The sequence below is a fragment of the Bos mutus genome, chromosome 16 (assembly GCF_027580195.1).
Source record: "Bos mutus isolate GX-2022 chromosome 16, NWIPB_WYAK_1.1, whole genome shotgun sequence".
Classification (NCBI taxonomy): domain Eukaryota; kingdom Metazoa; phylum Chordata; class Mammalia; order Artiodactyla; family Bovidae; genus Bos; species Bos mutus.
In genome coordinates, this window is record NC_091632.1 from 42,878,576 (window position 1) to 42,890,519 (window position 11,944).

An 11,944-nucleotide genomic window follows, 5' to 3' on the forward strand; every position below is an offset into this window, starting at 1 on the left:
ATTCTTTGGAACTCTGCATTCAAATGGGAATATCTTTCCTTTTCTGCTTTGCTTTTCACTTTTCTTCTTTTCACAGCTATTTGTAAGGCCTCCTCAGACAGCTGTTTTGCTTTTTTTGCATTTCTTTTTCTTGGGGATAGTCTTGATCCCTGTCTCCTGTACAATGTAACGAACTTCTGAAACCAGTACAACATTTTAAAAAATTAATGGGAAATAATGGAGGCAGAACCAGTTGGTCATGTACCATCTTGACTGAGCCATGAAACATGAGGGAGGTGCATATAGTCCTTTCCCACTTCTTTGCTCTGAGTGTATTTTTATATATTTGAACCAATAGTGTGCAGACTATTTAATCTCTGTGTTTCCACTTAACATAATATCTAGCATTTTCTCAAGTTGCATTACCAGCTTCATAATTATCTAAGAATATAAAACCCAGTTTTAAAAGAAGTTCAGACAGTTGCTTTGGAGCAAAAAGGATAACATTTTTTTATTAATACCCCATGTATCTTGAGACACAACTGTCCTAGTGTGCCATATGTATGAAGTATTCATTCCTTTTGAGCTAAAATTAGACTTGAGTTTTTCTGTGGGGAAAAAAAAAGTGGTTTCCTCTTATCTCAGGCATGCAGCGGAGGAGAAGGAAAATCTTGGATACCTCAGTGGCGTATGTGCGGGGGGAGGAGAACTTGGCTGGCTGGCGGCCCCGGGGAGACAGCCTCATCCTAGAGCACCAGTGGGAGTTGGAGAAGCTGGAGCTCCTGCACGAGGTACTGGAGGGGAGGCAGGCGCAGGCAAACTCTTGGGCAAGATGCCCCAATTATCATCTTATGCTCAGCTGCTGCCTATGACCAGGGCTTGGCAGTTCTCCTTCACAGTGGAGGCATGATATAATACTTTGCTTATTAAGACCTTGATGAGCTTGCATTTGCTGAGTTTGTACTGTTGTTCTTCTTAGGTGGAGAAAACCCGCCACTTTCTGCTGCTCCGTGACAGACTGGGTGACAGCATCCCCAAATCCCTGAGTGACTCGTTGTCCCCCAGCCTCAGCAGCGGGACCCTCAGCACCTCCACCAGCATCTCCTCTCAGATCTCAACCACCACCTTTGAAAGTGCCATCACACCCAGCGAGAGTAGTGGCTACGACTCAGCAGACATTGAAAGCCTGGTGGATCGAGAGAAAGAGCTGGCTACAAAGGTGGGACTCCCTGTCTCTGCTGAGCACTTCCCCCTGAGGCTCTGTGAGCTGGTCTTTCTGTTTTCTCTTTTGCATTTTCATCTTTCTTTGAGGGCCTCTGATTCAAGGCCTGTGCCAACACTGTGAATATAGGAGTAAAGAAGACTTAATTTCTACCCTTAATAAGTTTACAGGCGAGTGGGTGACCAGCTTTTAATAGAGGTGTGATCTGAAATGCTGTGGGAGGCAGAGGAGAGGCCTGCCCAGGAGGGCACTCATGAGCTGACCTTGGAAGGATACACAGGCGAGAGCCAGCAATGTCCTGCATGACCAGTGTGAGGGAATCCGTGCAGGAGAGGGACAGGAGATGGAGCGGGGGAAACAGACCAGGGGCCAGATCACGAAGAGCCTGGTGCTGGACTAAAACATTCAGAATATTCTGGGAGTGACCTGGAAATGCTTCAAATGGGTATTTGTGTTTTAGAAAGATTTCTCTGGCAGTAATAAAGAGGCTAAATTTGTGGTGAGGAGACTAGAGGCAGAAAGAATTCTTTATTTCCATAATCCAGATGAGAAATGATCAAGTTTTTAACTATGGTGGGAGTATGTGGGATGAAGAGGAATCATGAGAGAGATGTTTGGAAGGTAGAATCCACATTGTTTGTGCCTAGATACCACGGGAGTGGGCAGAGGGCTTGTTTGGGATGACCAAATAAGAAATAAGAGGGAGTCTGTGATTGTTTCAGTAATTGAATGGTCATCTAGTTGATTTAGGAACGTATGTCATCTAGAAATCTCCATACCTTTTAGTACCAACGCAAGTTGAGAATTAGAGATGCTATTGGATTCTTAAATGCTTTAAACTGTGGTGTTTGCAGTAATTCACTTTTGCAGTTTTGAGAATGGCTTTTTATCCACTCATATTATCATCTTTATTAGGCAGGTCCAAGGCTTCCCTTGCTATATACCTAGCTAATTTCCCAGGTTCTTTGAGCAGCACCTAAGCTCCACTGTGGGTCTTAGGCATGTTATTTTCCTTCCCGCCTTTAATTCAGGGCTTTGTTTAACCATCAAAACTTACTCTTCTCATTCTCTTCCCTAGTGCCTGCAACTTCTCACCCACACTTTCAACCGAGAATTCAGCCAGGTGCACGGCAGCATCAGTGACTGCAAGGTGAGCAGCTCGTGTTTCCTGTCCTCAGGTTCTGCTGCTTTTAGGTGGCTTGAGATGGGCCTGGTGTTATGTCTGAAGATGTCTGACATACCTCCTCCTGCATTTATTTATTGAATTTTTCAGTCGGAACACTGACTTCTAAAGATGAACATATCCTTCTGTCTCTTAGACCAATTATCAGATGGGAAACATCTGGCTTTTTCCCTGGATCCCTTGGAGAATATTCTGTTGAGGGTGATACGTAATTATATGGCAGGGCACAGCAAGTTCTGAGTTTCTTAGTGGCATGAAATTTTGTTGCCCTCGATAGAGAGTAAGGTGAACACTTGGGAGAACTTCTGCTTCACTCTCCTTCCATCATCATCCCCTTTCCTGGTCTTCCCTAGACACGCCGAGCTTTCCGCCTTGGGTCTGTGTACACAGCCTGTTCATTTGTCTGGAATAATCTTCCAGATAGTCCCATGATTGGCTTCCTTAGCTCTTTCATCTTTCTGCTCAGATATTGCCTTCTTGAAGTGAATTCCCTTAACCATCCTCTGTGAAGCCAGCAGCTCTCTGAAACTTTTTAACCTGCTACCCTGCTTTCTATTTTGCTGTAGCATCGATCCCTGCCTGACACTTCTTAAAGTGTTTGTTGATTGGTTGATTCTCTGCCTTCTCTACTTAGAATGTAAGTTTCAGGAGGGCAGGGCCTCTGCCATGTTCTTAGAATAGTACCTGTTGTTCTCAGTGCTCGGCATGCATACTGCTACTGCTAAGTCACATCAGTCACATCAATGTCCAATTCTGTGCGACCCCATAAACAGCAGCCCACCAGGCTCCTCCGTCCGTCCTTGGGGTTCTCCAGGCAAGAACACTGGAGTGGGTTGCGTTGCCATTTCCTTCTCCAGTGCATGAAAGTGAAAAGTGAAAGTGAAATAGCTCAGTCGTGTCTGATTCTTAGTGACCCCATGGACTGCAGCTCACCAGGCTCCTCCGCCCATGGGATTTTTCCAGGCAAGAGTACTGGAGTGGGTGCCATAGACATGGTCATTTAGTTAATGAAGGAGGCTGTAGCAGTATAAAATATAGACATATTTTATAAATATAAAAAGCAAGCCTTGCCTCTTTTGTAAATTTCTTTATTCCTATTGTGACACTTAGGCCATAAAATATTTGTAGAAATTGTTTTCTTGAAAGACCCTAAACATAGGAGATTTGTGAGAGTGAGGCCCCTGGCTGCCAAAGCGCCTCACTTCGGAGGCCGTCGTGTTGCCCTGGGCCTCACTTGCCGAGCTCTGCTCTCTTCCAGCTGGCTGACCTCTCCCCCGTCGGCCGGGACCCCTCTGTGTCCAGTCTGAGCAGTTCCACCCTCACGCCATCCTCTACCTGCCCCTCTCTGGTGGATGCTAGGAGCAACTCCCTGGATCAGAAGTAAGTACCCGGACCTCGCCGAGAAGCTAACGTGAGAACTGAGGGAAATGCTGACCTTCTGCTTGCTCAGTGGTTCCCAGCCGAGGGCAGCACCATCTCCCAGGCAGCTCTGGGAGATATGTGGGAGCCTTTTCTGGATGTCACAGTGGCTTGGAAGGTGCTCCTGCCATCTCTGAATGTCACACCTTCCTAAATCTCTGTACCATATCACTGACTCCTCTTCTTCATCCCCCTTTGCTTGATTTGCTCTTCAGTTCACAACCCCGGTTATCTCCCCATTCACATCAGACACAGGAAGCCCCATCTAGGGAAAAATATTTTGAAATGACTTTGGAAAAAATAATTTAATGACACAGCCAAATATATAGGTAACAGTAGTAGAGACCCAGTCTAGGTCTCATGACTTAATCGTTATAATCACTGCTGTGCAGTTGCCATCAGTCTCCTTCACTCTGTCTCCATTTGTTATGCTCACCTGTCTGAACCCACCTGGTTAGCATCCAACTGTCTGTCTTCCTGTATCAGTACTGATACAGTGGGCTGCAGTAAACAACACAACAGGGTGGTTTAGTTGAATTTCACTGCCATCAACTGTAAGACATTGTTTTTATGTGCCACTAAAAAAACTTCCCTGTTGGCGCTAGTGCTAAAGAACCCACCTGCCAATGCAGGAGACATAAGAGACATGGGTTCAATCCCTGGGTTGGGAAGACCCCTTGCAGGAGGGCTTGGCAACCCACTCTAGTATTCTTCCCTGGAGAATCCCTTGGACAGAGGAGCCTGGAAGGCAGTGGTCCATAGGGTCGCAAAGAGTCAGACATGACTGAAGTGACTTAACACATAGTGTGCAAGAAAGCCAGAGCACTGTCACTGCAGTGTGACATGCCGTCAATTATAAGATGCACCCCAGTTCGAGGAGCAGTGAAGTGTGAGAAAAATGGGCTTTTTGGAGTTAGTGAGATACAATTGATTAGACTAAGCTGCTCTACAAAGACAACAACGCAGAGCGCAGGAATTGTCTCTCACAGCAGCTTTGCTCCAGACAGTCACATGGGAACCCAGTTCTTCTCATTTGTTTCGTGCTGCACTGGTCCTTCAGGCAGTGGTTCTCAGACTTTAGAGACATCAGCACCACCTGGGAGGCTTGTGAGAGCCCAGGTGCCTGAGCCCAGTCCAGGGTTTCTGATTCCACATGTCTGAGCTGGAGCCGGAGAATCTGAATCTCTAACACTCTTTTTCAAATGAAGTTGATACTGCTGATGGGGGACCTCACCTTGAGAACCCCTGCCCTAGGTGTGGCCTGGGGACTAGACAGGAGCACACCAGGGAGTGGTGTTCATACTCCTCAGCCTTTTGTTCAGAGGCCTTCCGGACAAGAGGGGAGACTGAGAGACTCGCTCGTCATCAGTGAGAATTTCCTTTGTGTTAATAACTGCCGAAGGATGACACCCAGTGAATGTGGGATTAATTACCTTTTGGATGCCAGCTCTGTCTTCTTAGCCAGGCTCTGAGGACCTGATGTTGGCAGGGTCCCTGGTGTTTGGGGAGAAGCATTGTTTTGTGCATTGACCTCACGGAAGCTCTTGGTACTCCCTTTCTTCCTAACCTCTGTCTCTTTTCAAGGACCCCAGAAGCCAATTCCCGGGCCTCTAGTCCCTGCCCAGAATTTGAACAGTTTCAGATTGTCCCACCTGTGGAAACACCCTATTTGGCCCGAGCAGGGAAAAATGAATTTCTCAATCTTGTTCCAGATATTGAAGAAATTAGACCAGGGTGAGTACTGTATGGAACAGAGATCCTGGGTGTTAGAAGACAGATTAGTGGGAATTCACTTCCACCTGTTCTGCTCAAGTCTCATGTAGATGAACCTGGGATATGGGAAGGGGACTGGGTTCTGCTCCAGGTGTATCTCCGTCCCCCTCACCTGGCACGGCCTGCCGAATAGATCATTGCCTGTTTCCTTCAACCTAGGGACATGGCCTCAGTCTGTTTTGATGGACTTCAGCTTATGATCACTTTATTTTTCTGAGGAACTAACCTCTGCTGACCTGTCCTTTCAGCTCAGTGGTCTCCAAGAAAGGATATCTGCATTTCAAGGAGCCCCTGTCCAGCAACTGGGCTAAACATTTCGTCGTGGTCCGTCGCCCTTACGTCTTCATCTATAACAGCGACAAAGACCCTGTGGAGCGGGGCATCATTAACCTGTCCACAGCCCAGGTGGAGTATAGCGAGGACCAGCAGGCCATGGTGAAGGTCAGTCCTGCCCTCTCCACTGTTCATTGCCATTCATGGCCTGCCCTTTTGAGTTCTGAACCCTGTCATTTGGTGCAGAATCTCTGTTTTGTGTTTGGTGTCTCTGAACCGTCTGTGTGAAGGGCCGTGTGCTCTCTGAATGTGGCAGGTGGCCACCATTGTTCAGTATCCATAGGAACCTTCTTGTTCTCCTGCATGTCTTTCAGACACCGAACACCTTTGCTGTGTGCACCAAGCACCGTGGGGTCCTTTTGCAGGCTCTCAACGACAAAGACGTGAACGACTGGTTGTACGCCTTTAACCCGCTCCTTGCTGGCACAATACGGTAAGAAGCTCTTCTTGTGTTTCCTTTCTCTCCTTGGCAGTTGGTTCCAGGGACGTCAACATAAACGGGAAAGGAAGTCTTGTTGAGAACACGTTTAAGTTGGAAGAAGGACAGGAGTGTAAGTGTGGGCGTAGGTCATCAGGTGTCCTGAGGGGCTCAGGGACTCTGGTTACATTTGAACCCAGTTAATCTCTTGCTTCAACTTGTTCTTCTTAAGGGGGCTGCAGCTAGAGGCTGTGGGACTGAGTAAAGGAAAGACTGGGAGAACCTTAAGGGTCCCCAGTGTTCAGCTGTGTGATCCAACCTCAGACCCTGAGAGGGGCCTCTGTCCCAGGATCCCCAGAGTGAGGAGGACCGTTGGCTGGCCTGTTTGTCCAGCGGCGTAACAACTGGGCCTGCAGTGCAGGATGGGAGGAGGAAGGACATGAAGGAGGGGGCACAGAGAAGCAGACCTACAGGGCAGGGCCCTCTGAATCCCAGCTTCCAACCCTGTGTCTATCTCATCCTCTCATCCCTTTGTCGTCTGCAGGTCAAAACTCTCCCGCAGATGCCCGAGCCAAGCGAAGTACTAGGCGACTGCCGAGCACCCTCACACGCCTCCTGAGAGATAAAGAAAGTGTTTCCCCTCATTTCTGTTTGTGATCCTTGACGGTTACTCTTGTGTGTGATCCTGTGGCTTAACTACTCGTCCCTCTCGTCCAGCACTTTTTCGAGTGCTCCTGGTCCCCATCCCCATTGCTCTGTACTCTTTTTTTTTCCTGTGCTGAGAATCTTGTTAGAAGCATGTGGTCTAACAAAAGTGGGGAAAAAAAACAAAAACACACACACAAAAACCCCAAGGAGATCCAAATTATTTTTTGGTGTACTTTGGCTTCCTTTTGTATGATAGGTCCCCATTATGACCACTGACACCTGTGCTGCTGTCTTTGGATATCTCTGTCTGTTTTTCAAGACACCATAATACTACTTTCTTTTCTCTGTTTGGGATATAATTTTAATTTTTCTTGGGTGGCTTAGAGACTAAAGGAGGAGACATCTAGTCTTTTTAGAACCCGAGGGGAAAAATCTTACCCTTCCCCTTTCTGTTGCTTCTTGCCATGACTAATCCCTGCATTTTCCATTCAGGGAAACAAATGGTTGTAGTGAGCTTAGAGGTGGGAAAGTGTATTCTCTGAAATTGGGGCTTATTTAGAACATAGCTATGTAATTTTAACATAGTGGAAGAGAGGAGAAGAGAGGGACTTCTCAGCAGGTTTTGGACAGCGGCCGCTGTTGACTGTGTTAGAAGGGAAGAGCCAGGGCTTTTGCCAGTGGGTCTCACAGGCCCGGGGGCCTTGGCGGTGGTGGTCCAGAGGATGCCGGTGTTCCCTCACAGGAGGGCTCCTTGAGCGGTTTGTCTCACTGGGAGGGAGCCTCTTCTGAGTCCCAGTTCTGTTCTGGGCGTTAGTAATGATGGTGGCTCAGTTTGGAATTCCTGCCATGATGTCATGCACAAATATCCCACCAGGAGGGAGTGTCTGCCTTCCTGGTGATGAACCTGATGGTCTTTGTCATCATCATGATTATGGTAAGGCCGGGTAGTGACCTTGTGATGGTTGTAGCTCCCTTTGATCAAAGAAACGTAGCTCTAAGAATACACTTGAACAGAGGAGCCTGGCGTACTGTAGTCCACGGGGTCACAAAGAGTCAGACATGACTAAGCGACTGAACAAGAAGATACACTCAGAAGCCTCCTTCTAAATCCAGTGGCCATTTTCAGTGATCCTCGTCCAGTTGGAAATCCCGTCAGTGATACTTGTCTTCCTCCGTGAACAAATAAATACGCGAACGTGGCAGGCTTTGCTTTTTGGACCCCAGGATTATAACAGACTGCCTCGTACCACTGAAAGCAGAAGGACACCTGCGGGCAGAGAAGCAGTTCCACCTGAACCCTGGTCCCAGACGTGGTTGGTTGTCTCCTCTGTGGAAATCCTGCCAGAGGGTAGAGGAGCCTACTGCCCACAGCCTCCTGCTGTGACAACAGGCTCACCTGCTGCCAGAGGCCTTGGCAGAAGATGCACCTCCTCTTCCAGCTGCAGTGAGTGTCCCAGGAATGAACAGGAGAGGAGACTCCGGGTACTTCGGTTCCTTTCCAGTTGACTTGGGGATGTCCTCTACCATCCTTTCCCACGCTTGCTCACACCTTTCTTTCACCATCCCCCAGGCGATCAGGAAAGTGTCTGCTCGCTCCCACTTTGTGGAGACTGAAGGTCCCCAGTCTCGAGGGCACTGACTCTCAGGCAGCAAGGGGGAAGGGCCCACGCACTCCTCAGAACGGGTGCTGGGCAGGTGCGTCAGCACCCAGACTGTGGCCTTGCCTTCCTGCCAGGGCTCATCTTCTGGCTTCGTTCATAATTGCTTTGCAAAGAGGAGGAAAAGGAAGTCACTGGAGAGCTGAACAAGAGAAAGAAGAGTAATCAAAGGCTATGGCCTTACCTGAAAAATTATTAAGAAAAACTGTAGTAGATTTTTAAACTTTCTTCCTCTCCTTAAATGAAACATAGGTCACTAACCATAATGTTACTTGTTTCCTAAGTGGTACTTGAGACTTTAACGTGGTTAGAGGTTTCTTATCTAATGGGCACAATATGCCCTTCCAGTGTCTACTCAAACCCAGGGTCTGTTTGTGCTTAGAGACAGCTTCCTGGGCTGAAATTAAGTAATTTCAGGGAACAAAGATGAGATTCAAAGGTTAACGTTTAGAGTTAGGTCATGGATGCTGCTGCTGTTAAAGTCTGACAGGAGGACCCATGTCTGTGACTGAAGGAGGTGGGGAAGTGGAGGGAGAGAGAAATCAAGTGACAGACTGACATGACTTGTTTTTGCTTCTCACTTAAACAAAACTGACTAGGGAAGTCTTTGCTTTGGATGTCAGATACTATGACAGGCTGAGGTCAGAAGGCCTGGTGAGGCGGTGGGGGCCGCGGCCATGGCTCGCCTGTACAGCCCCCGCAGGGGCCCCTCTTCTCTAGGGGCCTGTTTTCAGATTAAAACTGGAGCAGGGGTTGATGTTCCCTTTCCAGGTAGGCCCATCCCCACTTTCAAGCTCTGAGAGGGAATTTATGGCAGGAATTAGGAGGCTTTTGTGGAAGAGGAAAAGTGAAAGAACTCAAATCTTTAAGGAAGCTACCTTTTAAGGTAGTTTTTGGGTTTTCTTTTTCCCCTAATGCACTCTTTTAAGCAAGCAGAATAACAACAACAAAGCAAGGAAGAACACTCATACAAATTAAGGAGAAATGAGTGCTATTTAAAAGTAACCGTCTCCTTCCTCCCCGTGTCCTCCTTACTCCTCTCGGAGCAAAAGACAGACCCATGGCTTCCACCAGACCGGCGTCCGCACCCTCCTTGTCTCTGCGCCGGCCTAGGGGTCAGTCAGCTCCTGGGCTGGGCTCTGCGGGGTCAGCCAGCCCGCGCACGGCCACCAGCGCAGAGAGGGGCTGCCTCTGGCAACTGGGTGGGAACTTGAATTCCAGTCCATTTTTATAATGTGAGGAAAGTTGAGGGAAATGATTTCTCCCAAGAAACCACTTCTTTGTTCCCCTTCAGCTGTATAGAACTTATACAACTGCTCACTTTCAATGGGGTTTTTCAGCTCTTTTAAGATGAAGGAATCAGTTAAATCACTGCAAGATCTTTTGGTACCTAAAGTAAAAACGACTTCTCCTGGCACATATATCAAAGCAAAGACTTTGTTGCCTGCTGCTTGTTGTCTAATTTACAGGGATATTTAATTTTATAAGGCATTTGTATATTTACACAGCTGTAATTAAATTGCACATTGAACTGGAAAAGCAAGCTGATGCGCTCGTAGCACCTGTTGGTACTTGGCACCCCTCATCCCGGTTCTACTCGGCTTCTCTATCAGGGCTTGTCCGTTTCTTGTTTGACGTGGGTCCTTCGTTTTTCCCTTTTGGTTCCCTTTTTAAAATGTGATTGTTAACCTGCTCTTTAAAAAGAAGAGACTAATCCTGCTGCTGCTCTCAGAAGGTTTGCTGAATGTATTTTCAATAGGACTCTTAACTCCTGTGCACTGCAGCTGTCCCCTGTGGCCTGTGACACTTCACCAAGGTGTGGCCAGACCGTGACCGTGTAGCGGGAACGGATTGACTTGTGTTTCCTTAGTAAATAAACGGCTTGATCGGCTGAGAGACTCCCTGCTGCTGTTGTTCAAAAGGCCATTTATGAAACTTGAATTTGAGCCCCATCAAATTTTAGGAAAGCCTCTGATCGCTTAAAGGAAGGAATCAGAGTTGATACAAATTTCATGTTACAGAGTCACAGCCAAATGGCCTGTGCTCAGGTAGGAAGTCCTAGCTGATGTTGGTCTCTTGCCAAACCCTGGCTGTCGCGTGTTGTTTTCACGTCTTCGAGTTCATCCTTTTCATTTGCACATCCTGACATCAGTTCATCTGAGGAACCCAGCAGCCTTCTATGAGTCGTCCCCAACTGGTGGTTCTGAAGCATTTGTCCCGCGAGACTTCGGGTCTCGTCACCCTCCTCGTGCACAACCATAAGACCCGTGAACATAAGTGGCCTTTTTGAACCAAGACTTTGCAAACTGATCTCTCCCCAGGGAAGGAGTTGAGCACATTAGCAACAATGTACATTATTAATTTCGGATTTTCATTTTCATGTTTTATTATGTAAATATGATCTGATGTTCGGAGCTTGAGTATACAGAATGTAAATATAGTTCTTGTATTTGTACTAATTCTGGTTCTTTTGCTGTATAGCCTTAGGTGTGCAATGCAGACATTAACTGTGTATGGTAACCTTGCATCACGGAACTGTTAGTGAACGAGGTCATATTAATAAAGGTACAACCAGTGCATCAGAAGGCTCTTGATGTGCTTTTATTCTTGCACCCTTTGAAAGGTATTTACATAGAGATTTTTCTTGACTGGAAAAGATACTGCTCTTCTGGGAAAAACCTCACAATGCCATGACCTACAGGTTCCTTTCTGAGAATTCCAAACAACAGTTATTATGTAACTAGTGTGATGCTGTTTTTTTGAAAGTACTCTCCTCCCAAGTATGGGAGTGGCTATTCTAGATGGAAGATTTGTCCCTTTTTTTCTGTTGAGGCCTCTCTTTGTAAACCTATCAGTGAGTCTGTAGTGTGTGGTATGGTAGTGATTCTGTAAGTAGTACAGTGGTTGGGATTTTCATTGTATCAGTTTAACAAGTTCCCGTTGTGAGCTGTTCACTGTCCTGGGTGTGTGGGGAGGAGTGGAAGCAGGGAGTTGAAGCGACATTCAGGCGAAAAGCATTGACTCAGTTCACACACATCCACCTGTGCCCATGTGTGTCTGGATGCTGATGACTCAAAAGCGAACCAAACAGGCCTGGTACCTGTGGCCCTCCCATTCCGGTAATGGAAGATATTCATTACACAAATTTAAAATGTTACAGGGCAAAGTAAAGCTGAATAAAATGTTAGAAGGGATGGGAGGGAAAGAGCGTCTTTTTAGATGTATGGGCAGAGAAGGCCTCTGTTGGGAGATGACACTAGAGTAGACTCAGTAAATGAATGGGTGAGCCATGCAAGGTGCACGTGTACTCA

General features: G+C 47.1%; 1 protein-coding gene across 8 annotated transcripts in view; it reads left to right on the top strand.

Annotated features, from left to right (window-relative positions):
• Window positions 1-11,212, top strand: part of KIF1B (kinesin family member 1B) — a 151,316-nt gene extending 140,104 nt beyond the window's left edge. For all 8 annotated transcript variants that reach the window (XM_070385216.1, XM_070385222.1, XM_070385218.1 and 5 more), the window contains 8 exons: window positions 625-770; window positions 959-1,198; window positions 2,280-2,351; window positions 3,643-3,764; window positions 5,388-5,537; window positions 5,825-6,017; window positions 6,224-6,342; window positions 6,872-11,212. In XM_070385216.1, the coding sequence (XP_070241317.1) occupies window positions 625-770; window positions 959-1,198; window positions 2,280-2,351; window positions 3,643-3,764; window positions 5,388-5,537; window positions 5,825-6,017; window positions 6,224-6,342; window positions 6,872-6,914 (1,085 nt within the window). In that variant the 3' untranslated portion in view covers window positions 6,915-11,212. The remainder of the gene's footprint in view (window positions 1-624; window positions 771-958; window positions 1,199-2,279; window positions 2,352-3,642; window positions 3,765-5,387; window positions 5,538-5,824; window positions 6,018-6,223; window positions 6,343-6,871) is intronic.
• Window positions 11,213-11,944: the final 732 nt, after the last annotated feature.